The sequence below is a fragment of the Panonychus citri genome, unplaced genomic scaffold (genome assembly GCF_014898815.1).
Source record: "Panonychus citri isolate SS breed McGregor unplaced genomic scaffold, ASM1489881v1 Contig00135, whole genome shotgun sequence".
Lineage (NCBI taxonomy): Eukaryota > Metazoa > Arthropoda > Arachnida > Trombidiformes > Tetranychidae > Panonychus > Panonychus citri.
The window spans coordinates 2,282,483-2,296,287 of NW_026515540.1; the positions used below are offsets into that span (position 1 = coordinate 2,282,483).

The following is a 13,805-nucleotide window of genomic DNA, read 5'->3' on the forward strand; positions in this document are numbered from 1 at the left end:
GTGATTTAGTTTTGAATTTTCCTTTTCATAAAAATGATTTTTTTTTCTTTTCTTTTTAATTGTTGATTAATAAAATTGATATAAAATTTCATCTTAATTTTGGTAAGTTAATTGTCAGCAATTACGTTGATTGTGACAAAGGTTCTTTCGGCTTTTGTGTTATTTTACAGTTTGCTGTGGTTAATACGGAGAAATTTGGTTTTCTTCATTTGCTAATTGACTAATTGGATTATATTTTTTTTTTCGCAATTTGTTTTGTTTTTGTAGATTTCGTTAATTGGTTAATTGGTTGATTTCGTTCAATTGGTTAAGATGTTCCAGTCGTTGTTGATTAAACTGTTTCAAGTAATTGAGTATTATCAGTATTAGTGGTTCTCTCTGATTCACCTCGGTTACTCTTTTTGTTTTTTTGCAGTAATAATCCAAATCCTTTGGTTGCATTGGAAATGAATTTGATACTTGGTTCAGCCAATTCTATTGGAAATGGAAAGACAATTATATCCAGATCTTTGTGAGCACTTGATATCGATGAAAGTGTTAGAAGATATTTCAACTGTATCGCCGTACTGCTCGAGTCGAAAGCTGTAGCCGCTGATCTGATTAACCTGGAAGACTTTTTCTCACCAATGGAAAGAATTATCTGTGCCGATGCTGCTTTCTCAGTTTCGGCCTCAGTGGCCATTAATCTCTGTAACTGGTCAGGTAATCGAACTTCCTTCCTGTAAATCAAACGACCATAATCAATGATATGATCTCCATCAGCCTTAATTGTCTGATACTTACATTTCAACTCTTTCAACATCAACTCCCCATGGTCTTGTTGCTTCTTGTAAATTATTTTCAATCTTATTGGAAATGATAACTCGCTCTGAGATAATTTCAGTTAATGTTTTGGTTGCGACAACATTTCTCAACGTAATCGCTGCCAATCGTCTAGTTGACCTGCCAACATCGGAAACATTCAAAATGGACGCAGTGGAATCAATTATACGATAATAAACAACAGCATCAACCTTAATACAGACAAAATCACTGGTTAAAACCTAAAAGAAAACAAAAAGAAATCAATATCAGTTAAATTCTCATGGACTTAGAGCCAAAGTGGAAACGAAAACATAACAAAACCGATTCTTCGTTAACAGGAACAGTATTGTCATCTAATAGTTTCTACTCGCAATTAACTTAAAATCACTCATCGGAAATCATTTCATCTTCTAAATCATATCAGACTGATCCAAACAATCTAATCAATAATTACCTCTTGAGGAGGAACATTAAAAGAAACTGTTCTTAAATCCACTTTACAATAAGTATCAATACAAGGGATGATAAACACAATTCCTGACCCACGAGCTCCATCGCCGATTAAATTTCCAAGTCTAAGGGTCACCGATCGTTCGTAATCCTGGACAACCTGTTATTAGAAAAGAAAAACAATCAATTCAAATCAATCTTGATCTTAATCAATCAAATTAAGTCTCAAAATTGAACAAGTTGTTATTATACAACGAATCTAAAACAAAGTTATTGATCGGAAATCAGGTTAACCTTTGATGAAAACTATTTCAACTTCCTGTTAATCTAAGGAAGTTAATTATGTTATTTCATTTTTTCTCGTGGTTTACTAATTACTTAAATAATCAGGAAGTCTATTAATGTTAATTAAATGCTTCTCTTTCACATGGAAACAATTTCATTGAGAAAATAAATTGTTGCCCTAAACAAAAAGGGAAAATTTTTATTACTGTTGTCGGAAATATTAATATTATGGTCAATTAAAAGGTATCAGGTTACTGACCACTTATGAGAGACCATTGGACTTAGTAAGTTACACGTAATTGTTGTGTAATTATTGTTAATACAAAGAAAAATTTAAATACTAAATGATACTTCAAGAGATAGAGAGAAGGTCAATCAAATTTAGATTAGAAAATTAAACAGGAATTAAGGTTAATATCGTTTGTTAGGTTGTTCTTACATAGAGAATAGAAATCTTATTGATTGTCTCAATAGGTTTCTCGTTCTAACGATTTACCGAACTAGTAAATGTTCAATTATATTCGAGAACACGTTTACTCGAAGTGTTTGTTATTACTTTAAATTAGAAACAAAAGAGGAAATAGTAAATTAACTTGAGAGAGAAAGACAAGGTTGATCAAAATGGAATTACCTTGAAACAGAATATAAGTGAAAAGGGAAGAGTAATGATGATTAGAATTGAAGATATAATCGTAAGAAAATAGCTGATTGTTTGTTGAAGAACTGGTTAAATTGAAGGAATTAAGAAAAGAAAAAGAGAAATTAACAAAACAAAATGTTCGAAGAGTAAATAAACTCAATGAATTAACGAACGATTATTGGGAAAGATTAACACAGTAATCAAATTGGTGGACAAAAAGGTTAAGGAGGCGAATAAGAATTTACAATTAGTTGATTAACTATTTACCAGTCACTTGGTTTGAACGATTATAAATATTGGGATAATCAGAATGAGAATCAAACATCATTAATTAGAAGGTGTAACAATTAACTATGAATATAAAGTCACATTTTATATAACCGTTGAGAGGATAATCCAGATTAAGGTTACTTTTTGATTGATCGGTTCAGTTGATTGTCCAGAATATTGAATATTTGTCGCGTTGATTGTTTATTTGATTTGATTTCGACAAAGAAATTAAATCAACAGAGATAATCTTTGTGTGTGTCACTTTTACATCTCAATGTGAATTTAAATCTTTTTGGCAACAGTTTCTTTCCTATGGGCGAGATTATTTTTAGAAACTTTAACCTTCATTGATAAATTTATTTTCGTTCTCATTTAGGACTATTTACATTCGTAGGTAATTAAATTACTATGATTGTAATTAAATCTTGAAATGATCAATTTTTAAAGAGAAAACAACATGTAATTGACCTTCTAAATTGTTTAGGTTTAGTAATCAACTCTTATTATCGTTTTTAATTGTCAACGAAATTTGGCAAAGTTTTGATTTAATTTCATCTCTCAGCTTATTGATTGTTAATCGTTGGTTGATTTGTCTAACTAAACGATTAATCGTTTTGATTGTGATAATTTAGTATCTATTAAATTGGTTTAATGACAACAATCAAAATTTAATTTGGTAAATTGTTAACTTGAGATTGAAAATCAATCGATTAACTATAAAAACGCCTTTTTCTTGATTAAGTTTCTCCTCTTAATCAAATTGGTTCTTCCTTCAAATCTTTAATCAATTAAACAAACCAGTTAATCATTACGAATTAGAATTTTTTAATTGCTCGACAAATTATTGAACAAAGTTTTCAAGTTTATTGTTAAAAAGTGATTGTGATTAAACAACATCGATCAACTAATCACCATAAACTTGATTCTCTGCTCAGTTAATCTTGGAATCTTGTTAATATGATGATTACAATTAAGATCGTCATGAAATTCAATTTAAATTGCTATTGAATAATCACCATAATCACATAGGAATTAAGCATCATTCATTCAGCGCCATAAAGAATCAATTAATTGCTATAACCATCAATGGATTATTATTTTTATTAGTGATTATTGTGATCAACAAAGTAATTAAGACATAATTACCCGTTTATTTTTTCAATTAAATTGTGATTCTTATTGTTATTGTGAAGAAAAAAAATATCAACAATAAATTATATTCTTAATTGTTGACAATCAATCTAATCATCTTTGAATTTTCTTAATTTTCAACGTTAATCATACGTAAATTGTATAAATCAAAGGTAAGAAATAAACTAATCACAATTACCTGTTAATTTAATTCTATTAACAAGAGAAGAAAATTTTTCCTCTTTCCTAAATTATCATAATCATGAAACCCTTTCACTAAATTGTTAATCAGTTAATTGTTAACTCTTTTTACCACAATTTGTGTTAATATTTTGTCTCATTGATTGTTGTTTGTGTCTTACCTGTTGGTGATTTAACAACCTTGTCAATTAGTTTGAATAATTTTCCAGGCCAAGGTATTTGATTACTATTATTGAATGGAAACAATGGACCAACAATTTAGATGATTAATGTAATGATTAGTAAATTGCAATAAGTCAACAAGAAACAAAAAATTAACTCTACAAGGCAACAAATAGTTGATTTAGATTTGATCAACAACCATTAACCTTAACCATTGATTGTTATTGATTTTTTTTTCTCCGATGAATGAAAAACCAAATCTAATGACAATTTGTCTCTAGTCCTTAATTGTAGTTGATGAAAAAACTAATTGTGATCTCAATCATTTCTTTTTTTTCTTAATCCAATCTCTTGTTGGTTAGCAATTAAATTTACTTTTTCGTGTCTTGATTAACGTTTTTGTTAATGTTCAAGTTCAAAGACTTGAACGATGTTGATAGTTAATTGTTGGATGTTAACATCTAATTGTATTAATATGTTGCTGTTGTTGAGATAAATGAGTTAATTAAGAGAGATTGAGTGTTAATGTTAACCTTTTTTTAGTAAATCAGTTGATTGTTGAAACGTGTTGAAGATAATGAGAGAGAAAAAATTGAATTGAATTCAATTTGTTTCGTTATAAAATCAGATCAATGTTACGATTGATGATGGATCGAGTTAATTACAAGGTTAACTGTTAGTTAATCGCTTATTGCTTAATATCATCTGACCATTTTCAAGGTTAAACAATCAAATAAATATAAGAATTACCAAAAAAAGTTAAACTATCAAAATTATTACGTTGACAATTTTTCTAAATCACAATTAATTTGTTCAATTCTCAGTCGATTCTCAATGAAAAGTTATCACACCTTAAGAATTGGAATGAAATTAGTTATCGTTTGTTGTTTTCTTCAGTCAGACTAATTACTTAGTTATTGATCGATTCAGCTGATTGTTGATTAGTCAAGTTCACTTGGTTATAATTAATTTGATTGTTCGTGTAGATGATGAAGATAAACACCGAGAGAGAGAACTGAAAGTTTACAATGAGAAAATAAGAAGGTCAGACAACAGTGAATATGTAAAGTACATTACACTTGATGATTTGTAGTCACACTTTGTTGCCATTGTCATTGAATTAATTCAAAAGGTAATCAGTTGATTAACAGGAAAGTAAATACAATCATTAATGAGAGAGAAAAAAAATCATGAAACAATTCACCAGAACAAAGTGAAGTGAAACCAGAAAACCTCCAAAGACCGGATAGGAAACAGAAAGAAGTTATAATCAAGAGAGAGAGAGAGAGAAACAAAAAGTAAACAAAGAGTAATAACGAACGAAAATAAAAAAGAACATCAGACAGAATTATGAATAATTCTTCAAGAATTCATGAGAATCATGATCCAGGAACAATTGTGACAATTTCCATAAAAGAATAACAATTAGAAAGAATACGAAAAAAAAGAGAAAAAGATAAACAGGTAAGTCTCTCGTTCTTCCACATGGAACTTCACTTTACCGGCATTGTTTTCATCTCGAATAAAATGTTAACCATCCACAAGAACTTTCCATGAATCACCAGAGAAACAGACAGAGAGAGAGAGAGAGAGAGAGAGAAACAGAAGAAACAAATTCGTGAATCAATTATAAAAGAAAAACATTCGAATTCGAAAAGCGACAAAAAAGAACAAAAAAAAGAAAGAAAAAGGAAGGAAAAGGTTGATTAGGAAAAAATCGCTTCGAATTTTCTAAACTGTTTTCGTTTCTCTGACCTTGAAAAGCTTCAACGATTTTCTGTTCCTTTGCTGGTGATCGTTTCTCTTTCTGTTTCTCTAACCCCCGATTCCCAAAGCAACAAACTGGTGCTTTAATCACGAGGTTAACATGAGATGATGATTAAGGTGGAGAAATGATAATGATGAAGATGAAGATATGATCTTAAAAGAAAATAGTCTGTGAACATAAGAATTGAGTGAGAAAAGAACACGTCATTTACTCTCTCTCTCTCTCTCTCTCCTTGTCTTCCACCCTCTCAGCAGTTTCTCCATCAGGTTCAACCCTTTATCTTCATCTTGTCTTCAGTTTTCTTTCTTTTCTCTTCTTCATCATCTCATGAATTCTCTCATTTACTAGACAAGTTAATTTCTCACCATCAGTTCAATCCCATTTAGAAATGTTTCTAATTACCTGTTAATTTATTTTATTTTCCATTCTATTTGTTTTCTTTTCTTCTCACTTTCCATTCTAGACTTTTCCGCCATTTTCTTCATTTCTCATCACTTAATTTATTCAAATTCTTATTCTACTCAGTGGATTTTCTCAATTTGTTCATTTTCTTCTTCCCAAAACCTGTTGCTGTTTCCAAGAGAGAAAAAGAAGAAAACAAAACAATCTCATCGCCATTGGAATTATTTTTCATCTTCAATTGTTCATCTTCTTTTTGTCTTCTATTTTCCAACTCATTTTCTTTTCTATTCGGTTACCATGGGATATGATCCATCTTTATTTATTTCTAAACTTGACTCTGAATTAAAGTGTCCAATCTGCCAGGGTGTTGTAGAGAAACCTGTTCATGGGATTAATTGTAATCACATTTACTGTTCAACTTGTATACGTTCATGGCTTCGTCATTCCCTTACCTGTCCCCTTGACCGATGTTCATTGAATGAATCACTACTCAGACCCGGTCCCAGGATAATTGTTTCCTTGGTGAAAAATTTGGAAATCAGATGTTCAAATTATATGCATGGTTGTTGCTGGACAATGAAACTCTGTGAATTGGATCAACATTTAACTTGGTGTTCATTTAAAGTCTCAACAAATGGTGATAACATTAATAATTTATTATTTGGTACCAATGGTCAATCATCTCATGGATCTATTGTTGTTGATTCTAATCATTGCTCATCTTCAATAACAACAACAACAACAACTTCATCTTCATCTTCATCATCAACACCTACAACTCTTTGTTCACCACCCAATCCAATTAATGAGATACGACAATTGAGAAATATTTGTGACAAAAGAAGTGAATTAAAAGAATTGAGAGATTTGGTTAATCAGCTAACCTGTGATATGGAAACTATTACCGCCTCCGGGGAAATAATCACACAACGGGTCAAGGAGATTAGTGAGAATACAGATTGTGTACTTCGTTACCTACAATATGCTCAAAGTCAAATGATGAGGATCTTTTTATCTCGAGAGGAACACGAACAACTTATGTCCAACCTTAAATTGGACAATTCGCTGGTCAATTGTACGGTTCTTAATCTAAGTGAATTTATGACACCCGAAATTTTAATGGAATACCTGAGACAAAATGGAATGAAACCAATTAAATGTGTCATGGGTCCTTATTCATTTAATCGTTCTCGTAATTTCTGTGTCACCGTTAGATTATCCGATTTAGATAAATTGTTAGACGCTAATTTATGGCCCATCGGTGCAGCTCTTACAATTACCAATGGTCGCAATAAATCACCAGTAATCACCGGTAAACGATCAAAAAATACGTCAACTTTATGCCTGGAATCTGGTATAAGCGAGTAATTGTTTTCCTTGATCAACAATTAAACTCAATTTCCTAATCATAATTAACTTAATTGTCTCAACGGTCATCAAATAAGACTCTCTTATTTATGGATTTAACCCCAGATTCGGAACAATAACAAAACCATCATGAAAACAAATCAATTGAATTGATGAAATTAATGTAATAAGATATGAACAATATTATTAAGATAAATTGTTAAAAAATGAAGACAATTAATTTCCAATTAATAACTTTACAAATTGTAACAATGATCAAGTTAACATGGCAATTAGTTAATTTGTTTAACATCGGATGATCGGATAATCATTGAGGGAAAATGAATATCATCCAATCATTTTAAATCAATAACTTGATTGTCATTGAGTTTTACTTGATTCTCATTACTTTCGATCTTAATTAACTTTAATTAATCATCACTTACGGCAATTAAATGACACAAACTATTACCTGAGCCTTTTTCAGACAAAAAAGATACTATCATCGTAAGAAATATATAATTATAATCCTTTTCCTTGACAATTTAAAAGTATCTCCATTAATTAAATGATAATGATGATAATTAAAGTACATAAAAAATTGATTGCGTAATTAAATTATTAGAAATCAACTAAGAACAACAATCAACAACGATTAGTTGAAAAGTTTTCAATTTCTTTCCCAAATAACAAACGAAGAACCAAAAGTTTTTCCAAGTCTCATCTTAATTGTATCGAATTGGAAAAAGTTAATCAATCAAAAAATTTTAAGGAAATTAAATCACAATTAGTATAACCAAATAATCTGTTGAAAAACAAGAACAGAAAAAAACAATCAATTTACCACAATTGTGAAAAATTCAAACATTAACAAACAAGATTAACAAAGTTTTCCAATTAAAAGTTCTTAAGACATTTCGAAGAATCGACAATTAGTCAATCATCATGAGCATATCTGTAATCATTTGAACAATTAAATAATAAATAGAAATTAAATCACCCAAAGAAAGAAATTAAAATCCTTAATTGTTGTTTACTTTTCTCAAGGATTAGTGTACAATTTAGACCAGCTGATTGAGAGAGTCACTGAATCAACGTTGTCATTTTGTAAGAAGAGCTTTTGATTTGTTGATTGTTTTTCTAATTTACTACAATTTACTTATTTCTCTTTTCACTAATTGACTGTTTCTCTCTCGTAACAATCAACTAATCTATTAATTAACCTCATTTGAACGTTTTTCTTTTCAATTTTATTCTTCTTTTGTGATTTGTTGTTATTTTGTTTTCTCTTCCATTCAATGGATGATTCAACCTTAAGTGGTAAACAATTTATCATGGAGGATCAGGCAATCAATGAAGAAGATATTGAAGCAATTGTCTCCTCCGCCAAAGGTAAAATGTTGATAATTGACAAAACTGTGGCCGATCTTAAAAGTCTTGGCAGTGAGTTCGGTAAACGTAAGGCCTTATTGGAACCACTTTTGGAAGACATTGAGCCCCAATTGAAGCGCTTAGACGAGCTGAAGAAAATGCGTAATCTGTTGATTAAACTACAATTTCTAAAAGGATTACACATTAAATTGGAGAAATTAGATAAACTAAAGACAACCAAACAAGCCGAAGTTGAGGCCAGATTATTACAAAGTCTAAATGTTTACGAACAATTAACCAAAGAGTGGAGATCATTGTCTAAGGTTAAAGATGATAATCCATATAAATTATATCTAAAAGAGATGATCCTTCATTGGAATAAACAAATTCGAGTTAAAATCGAGCCCATTTTTCAAGCTATTCTGAACACCATCGGTTGGCCCATATTGAAGTCTAATGTATCCTCTTCCGTGGCCGATCCCTTGCCCTCCACCGATGGATTATCCCGATTTAAACAATACTTCATCTCTCTTCTTGAATTAGATGTGAAACATTTATTCAATGATAAAGATTTCACAATTAATCTAGAAAATGATAATTTCTTCAACACTATTCCAATCTGTTTACCTCTTGAACTTATGGTGAAACCACTTCGTAAGAGATTCACTTATCATTTCATGACCAATGCTCGGACAAATCAACTGAGTAAAGTATATATTCAACTTCTAATTATCTTAGTATTAATTTACTTTCTAATTGTCACCTTGCTGTTTTCTAACTGTTCATTTCTTAATCTCTTCTCAGCCTGAATGGTATTTAACTCAAGTTATGAACTGGATTAAGGACCATGAGGATTTCCTAAATGAACACGTTAATTGCCTTCTCAAGGATCGAGATACTGAATTTGCTTCATTGAAGGTGATGATGATTCACTTTATCCACCGCATTAATTATTCACTTAATCACTAATTCTTGCTTCTCTCTTTTTCTCATAGATTCAATTTACTTGTGCATTACTTGAATTAGCTGCTCAAAAATTAGCTAAAGATCTTCCTAAATTGTCTTCCGATGATAAATTGTTCTCTCATGCTTTCGATGAAGTTTTATTAACACAACGAGAATTGGAAGATCTTAATCAAGACTGGTTAGCACTTTTTCGAGAAAATTGTAATCTATTAAGTCTATTTGCCGTCGAACCTTATTTCACTCGATTAAGAAACATAGAGAGACGTCGTGAGTTGAATTATGATTATGATCCTCGTGGAACAATTTAAATTGATTAGTTTCTCTTTCATTTCTCTATATAAAAAGGATCAATGGAATATATCGAAACAATTATCTCTTCCGAAACAGCCTGGTCTCCGTTAGTGGCCTCTCTTGACGACGATGATGAAGATGAAGATGTTCTTAAAGTTCCAGAAATAGGCGATAATTTTATTCTCATGTTACAATCAATCACTGGTTAGTTTGGACAATTCCATCTCATTCTAATCTTAGAATGGATTATTAATCATATTGTCTCTTTAATTGTTTCGTCTTCTTTTCATTTAGATCGTTTCTCTCATTTATCAAAGATTAGTCACCAATATGCTTTTATTGTACTCGAACTTGAAATGTTAGCCGATTTTCACCTTCGATTATCACAAATTTACCGTTCATTGGACAGCGAAGGATTAAATCAATGGCCTTTCACTCAAAGATTTTTCTCAATAATAAATACTCTTAACTATGTCCTCCTTTTGCTTGACAATTGGAAAAATCTTCCAGTAAGTTGAACAACAACAATAATGTAAACTTAATTAATTTATTCTCGTATCTCTAAAATTAATTAATTTCTTCAGGTTTTCCAGGATATGTCAGAATTTTCCCTGAAAGATTCAATTTTTGACGATTCTTTGTCTCTCTACAATCATATGGTTAACGAAATGAAAAAGCGAATTGTTGACAGTCTGATGAAATTGGTGATGGAAAAAATTAAAGCCTATTCTTCATTAAGGTTAATATAATTTTTAATTTAGTTGATTGATCTTCTACACATAAAGGTAATAATTAATTTTCCATTATTAATTTGAATCCTTTCTATTTAGATGGCATTGTTTTACTCCGCTGGATGATGACACACAATATATTTCCTATCAATTATTTTATCTAATTTCTAAATCATTGGAATTACTGGCGAGAAAACTTTCCCAGAATATATTGGAAGAGTTAATTGAAACAATCGCCAACTCAATTAAAACAGCCTTGATGAAGGAAGTGATTTACAATAACAGTTTTAATGGTGAAGGAGCTCAACAATTACACCGAGATGTTAATATTAACTTATTTTCAGTGTTCAGAGTTTACACTCCTAATCCTGAAAGTTTAATTATCGAGTGAGAACTTCAATCAATTTCAAACATTAACCAATAACCTTGATTATTTTATATTGTTGTGATTAATCAATTGTTTTCTCTCTCTCTCTCTTACTCTCTAATTGCGTTGATTAGATTGGTTGAAGCTTGTCAATTGTTGAATTTAGCCAAAGGAAATTCACTTCTCCTCCAGGATACACTGAGAAAAGGAAATGTTTCTGATGAAACTCTGAAAGATTTTAATGTTCATCACCTTTCACCGAGAGTTGCACATAAAATTATATCTAAACGACTTTATACATGAATTATTGGTCTCGAATTAATTACTTTTACTAAATTAAAGGAGAAATTAGATGGAAAATAATCTTATGTATATTGACTGAATTTCATTTCCTTTGAACTTTGAAAATCAATTTCTTTCATTTTCTTTTGCAATTCCTTGGCTTTGACCGGATCTTTTTCCACTCCATCTCCTTTCTTCAACATCATATAAGAATTATGGCAACACTGGTAATTTGAATATTCGCAGCCAATTAACCCGAATTCAAGAGCTTTCTTAGCATCTTTGGGAACATGATCATTACCGAATAGGAATAACTCATGTAAAGATTCACAAGCTTCCGGAAGTCTCAGTTCACAAGCCTTTTTCAACATCTCAATTCCTTTGCCAGGATTGGGTTTAACTGAATCATCACCCGGTAATGAACCAGTTAATAAACCACCTCCATGAAAACAGGATAAAGTAGGATCTCTGGGTGTTAATCCTTTAGTATCATAACAGCCTTTCATCCAGTAATCCATTGATTTGGAAACATTTTTCTCGACCGATTTACCTAAATAATAAAATGCTCCTACTCGATCACAACACTTTGAGTAATTTAATTCATCACATCCTTTTTTGTAGGCATCAATTGACCGTTTGAAATCAAATTGCTCTTGTTCAAACCATTGACCAAGAAGAAAACAGCCTAGAAACAATCAAATAATCACAAGAGAATCTAATTAATCACAATTGAGAAACGAAACAAAATTCAACACTTACCTTCAGGATCTTTTTCAGAAAGACATGAGAATTTATATTCTATTCCTAAATTGTCAATGAATTCCTTAACTTCCTCCTGTGATTTCAAGAAAGATGCCATTTAGATGAACAATTAGTTAATCAACAATCCAAAACAATTAAAATGGAAAACAAAACAAAACAAAAACAAAAATCAACCGATGAAAATGAAAACCAAACATATGATGAAACCGAGTGGTTGCCAATGGCAACGAGGAAAAACAATTAACAACCATTGATTTGATTTTCTAATTGATTTTCAATGAAATTCAATCAAATCAACGAGATTAATTGTTAACTTATATCAATTAGAAACTAATGAATGAACAAATTATTTGAGTTCAATTATCGTTTATTGTCGTTATTCATTATTATTATTGATTAGGTTTGTTTTCTGTCAATTCTTAATGATTGAAAGTCTTGAACAATTAAGACTGAACAATCATCGGGAATGATTAATCAGAGACGAGAAAATTGTTATGCATAGTTAATGTGTCTTATGTTTTTGTGGTTAAATCGTTGATTAAGTTAATCAACGATAAAGATTATTGCTCTGGGGTTTGTGTTCACAATTAAATGAATAATAAAAATTAACTTACAATTTGTTTTATCAAGAATTACAATTAAATGATAATTGGAAAGTAATAATAATTAAATGAATCAGTAGACAGACACACAGAGATAGACACATGAAAGGATCAAAAATGATTACAATCAAATTTAAATTGTTCATACAACACAAACACAGAGACATTATCATTATTATTACTTTTACAATTTTTAATGGATGGTAATCAATTCAATCAAGTTAATTGTCACCTAAATGACTTACAATTTACATTGACAATCTAAAAGAAGAGAAAGAGAAAACTTTTTTTTCTAAATTATCTATTAATAAATTGTTTCTCTTTTTAATCATCACTGTTTTTAGTTTAAATTATCGTCAAAAATATACTCATTTCTATCAACAATCTAAATCATCTATTGATCAGCTAACCTGAAAGAAAACATTTACAATGTTTATCTCCTGATTTACCTTTTAAACACCAACGGTGATTAAAAAGCGGAAATAGGAAATGCCTCTGTTCAGGGGTGAGGAATGAGATTACCAGCAAACATTTAATGTTTTTTGTTTTGTTCACAATCAGACAAAAACAGTGATAATTATATGTATATGAATTAAGTAATACAACCATGGGAATTGAACAATTAACCTGTAGCACATTCAGATTGGAAAGGATTAATCAGATTAATCGTTTCAAGTTACAGAGTTTTTGGTTTTCCTTTTCTGGAGCAAAAAAATAATAATTTGGGTTAAATTAATGAGAAGATGATGAGATGTGGGTGGACCATGATGGCGGCGGTGGTGCAGGTCGTGGGATGTGCGAGGGAGGCTGAGTAATTTACATGATTAGTTTACACATGAATAGATCAGAATAAATTAATTTGATGATGATAATGAGACATTGATGATGCTGGTGATGCAGGTGAAGAGGTGATGAGGTGGAGATGAAGTTTCTATCAGTCAATCTGACATTTAGAAAATTGTGATTCCCATGG

The 13,805-nt window shown here is 30.5% G+C and overlaps 4 protein-coding genes across 4 annotated transcripts; 2 read left to right on the top strand and 2 right to left on the bottom strand.

Moving 5' to 3' along the window:
* Positions 1 to 32: 32 nt before the first annotated feature.
* LOC128391872 (stomatin-4-like) lies at positions 33 to 3,096 on the bottom strand. The gene is made up of 5 exons (XM_053351827.1): positions 2,447 to 3,096; positions 2,171 to 2,262; positions 1,259 to 1,414; positions 784 to 1,043; positions 33 to 719 (listed from the first exon to the last, which is right to left on the bottom strand). The coding sequence occupies exons 1-5, from the start codon at positions 2,505 to 2,507 to the stop codon at positions 332 to 334; spliced, it is 957 nt and encodes a 318-aa protein (XP_053207802.1). The 5' UTR covers positions 2,508 to 3,096; the 3' UTR covers positions 33 to 331.
* Positions 3,097 to 3,517: 421 nt separating this feature from the next.
* Positions 3,518 to 7,664, top strand: LOC128391871 (uncharacterized). The gene is made up of 2 exons (XM_053351826.1): positions 3,518 to 3,753; positions 6,175 to 7,664. The coding sequence occupies exon 2, from the start codon at positions 6,411 to 6,413 to the stop codon at positions 7,479 to 7,481; it is 1,071 nt and encodes a 356-aa protein (XP_053207801.1). The 5' UTR covers positions 3,518 to 3,753; positions 6,175 to 6,410; the 3' UTR covers positions 7,482 to 7,664.
* An 897-nt stretch (positions 7,665 to 8,561) lies between these two features.
* On the top strand, positions 8,562 to 11,554 carry LOC128391868 (RAD50-interacting protein 1-like). Its single transcript, XM_053351822.1, has 8 exons — positions 8,562 to 9,541; positions 9,636 to 9,749; positions 9,827 to 10,064; positions 10,143 to 10,292; positions 10,383 to 10,597; positions 10,673 to 10,827; positions 10,919 to 11,206; positions 11,321 to 11,554. The coding sequence occupies exons 1-8, from the start codon at positions 8,759 to 8,761 to the stop codon at positions 11,487 to 11,489; spliced, it is 2,112 nt and encodes a 703-aa protein (XP_053207797.1). The 5' UTR covers positions 8,562 to 8,758; the 3' UTR covers positions 11,490 to 11,554.
* LOC128391877 (cytochrome c oxidase assembly factor 7 homolog) lies at positions 11,491 to 12,428 on the bottom strand. The gene is made up of 2 exons (XM_053351832.1): positions 12,228 to 12,428; positions 11,491 to 12,153 (listed from the first exon to the last, which is right to left on the bottom strand). The coding sequence occupies exons 1-2, from the start codon at positions 12,325 to 12,327 to the stop codon at positions 11,552 to 11,554; spliced, it is 702 nt and encodes a 233-aa protein (XP_053207807.1). The 5' UTR covers positions 12,328 to 12,428; the 3' UTR covers positions 11,491 to 11,551.
* Between the last annotated feature and the right edge of the window lie 1,377 nt (positions 12,429 to 13,805).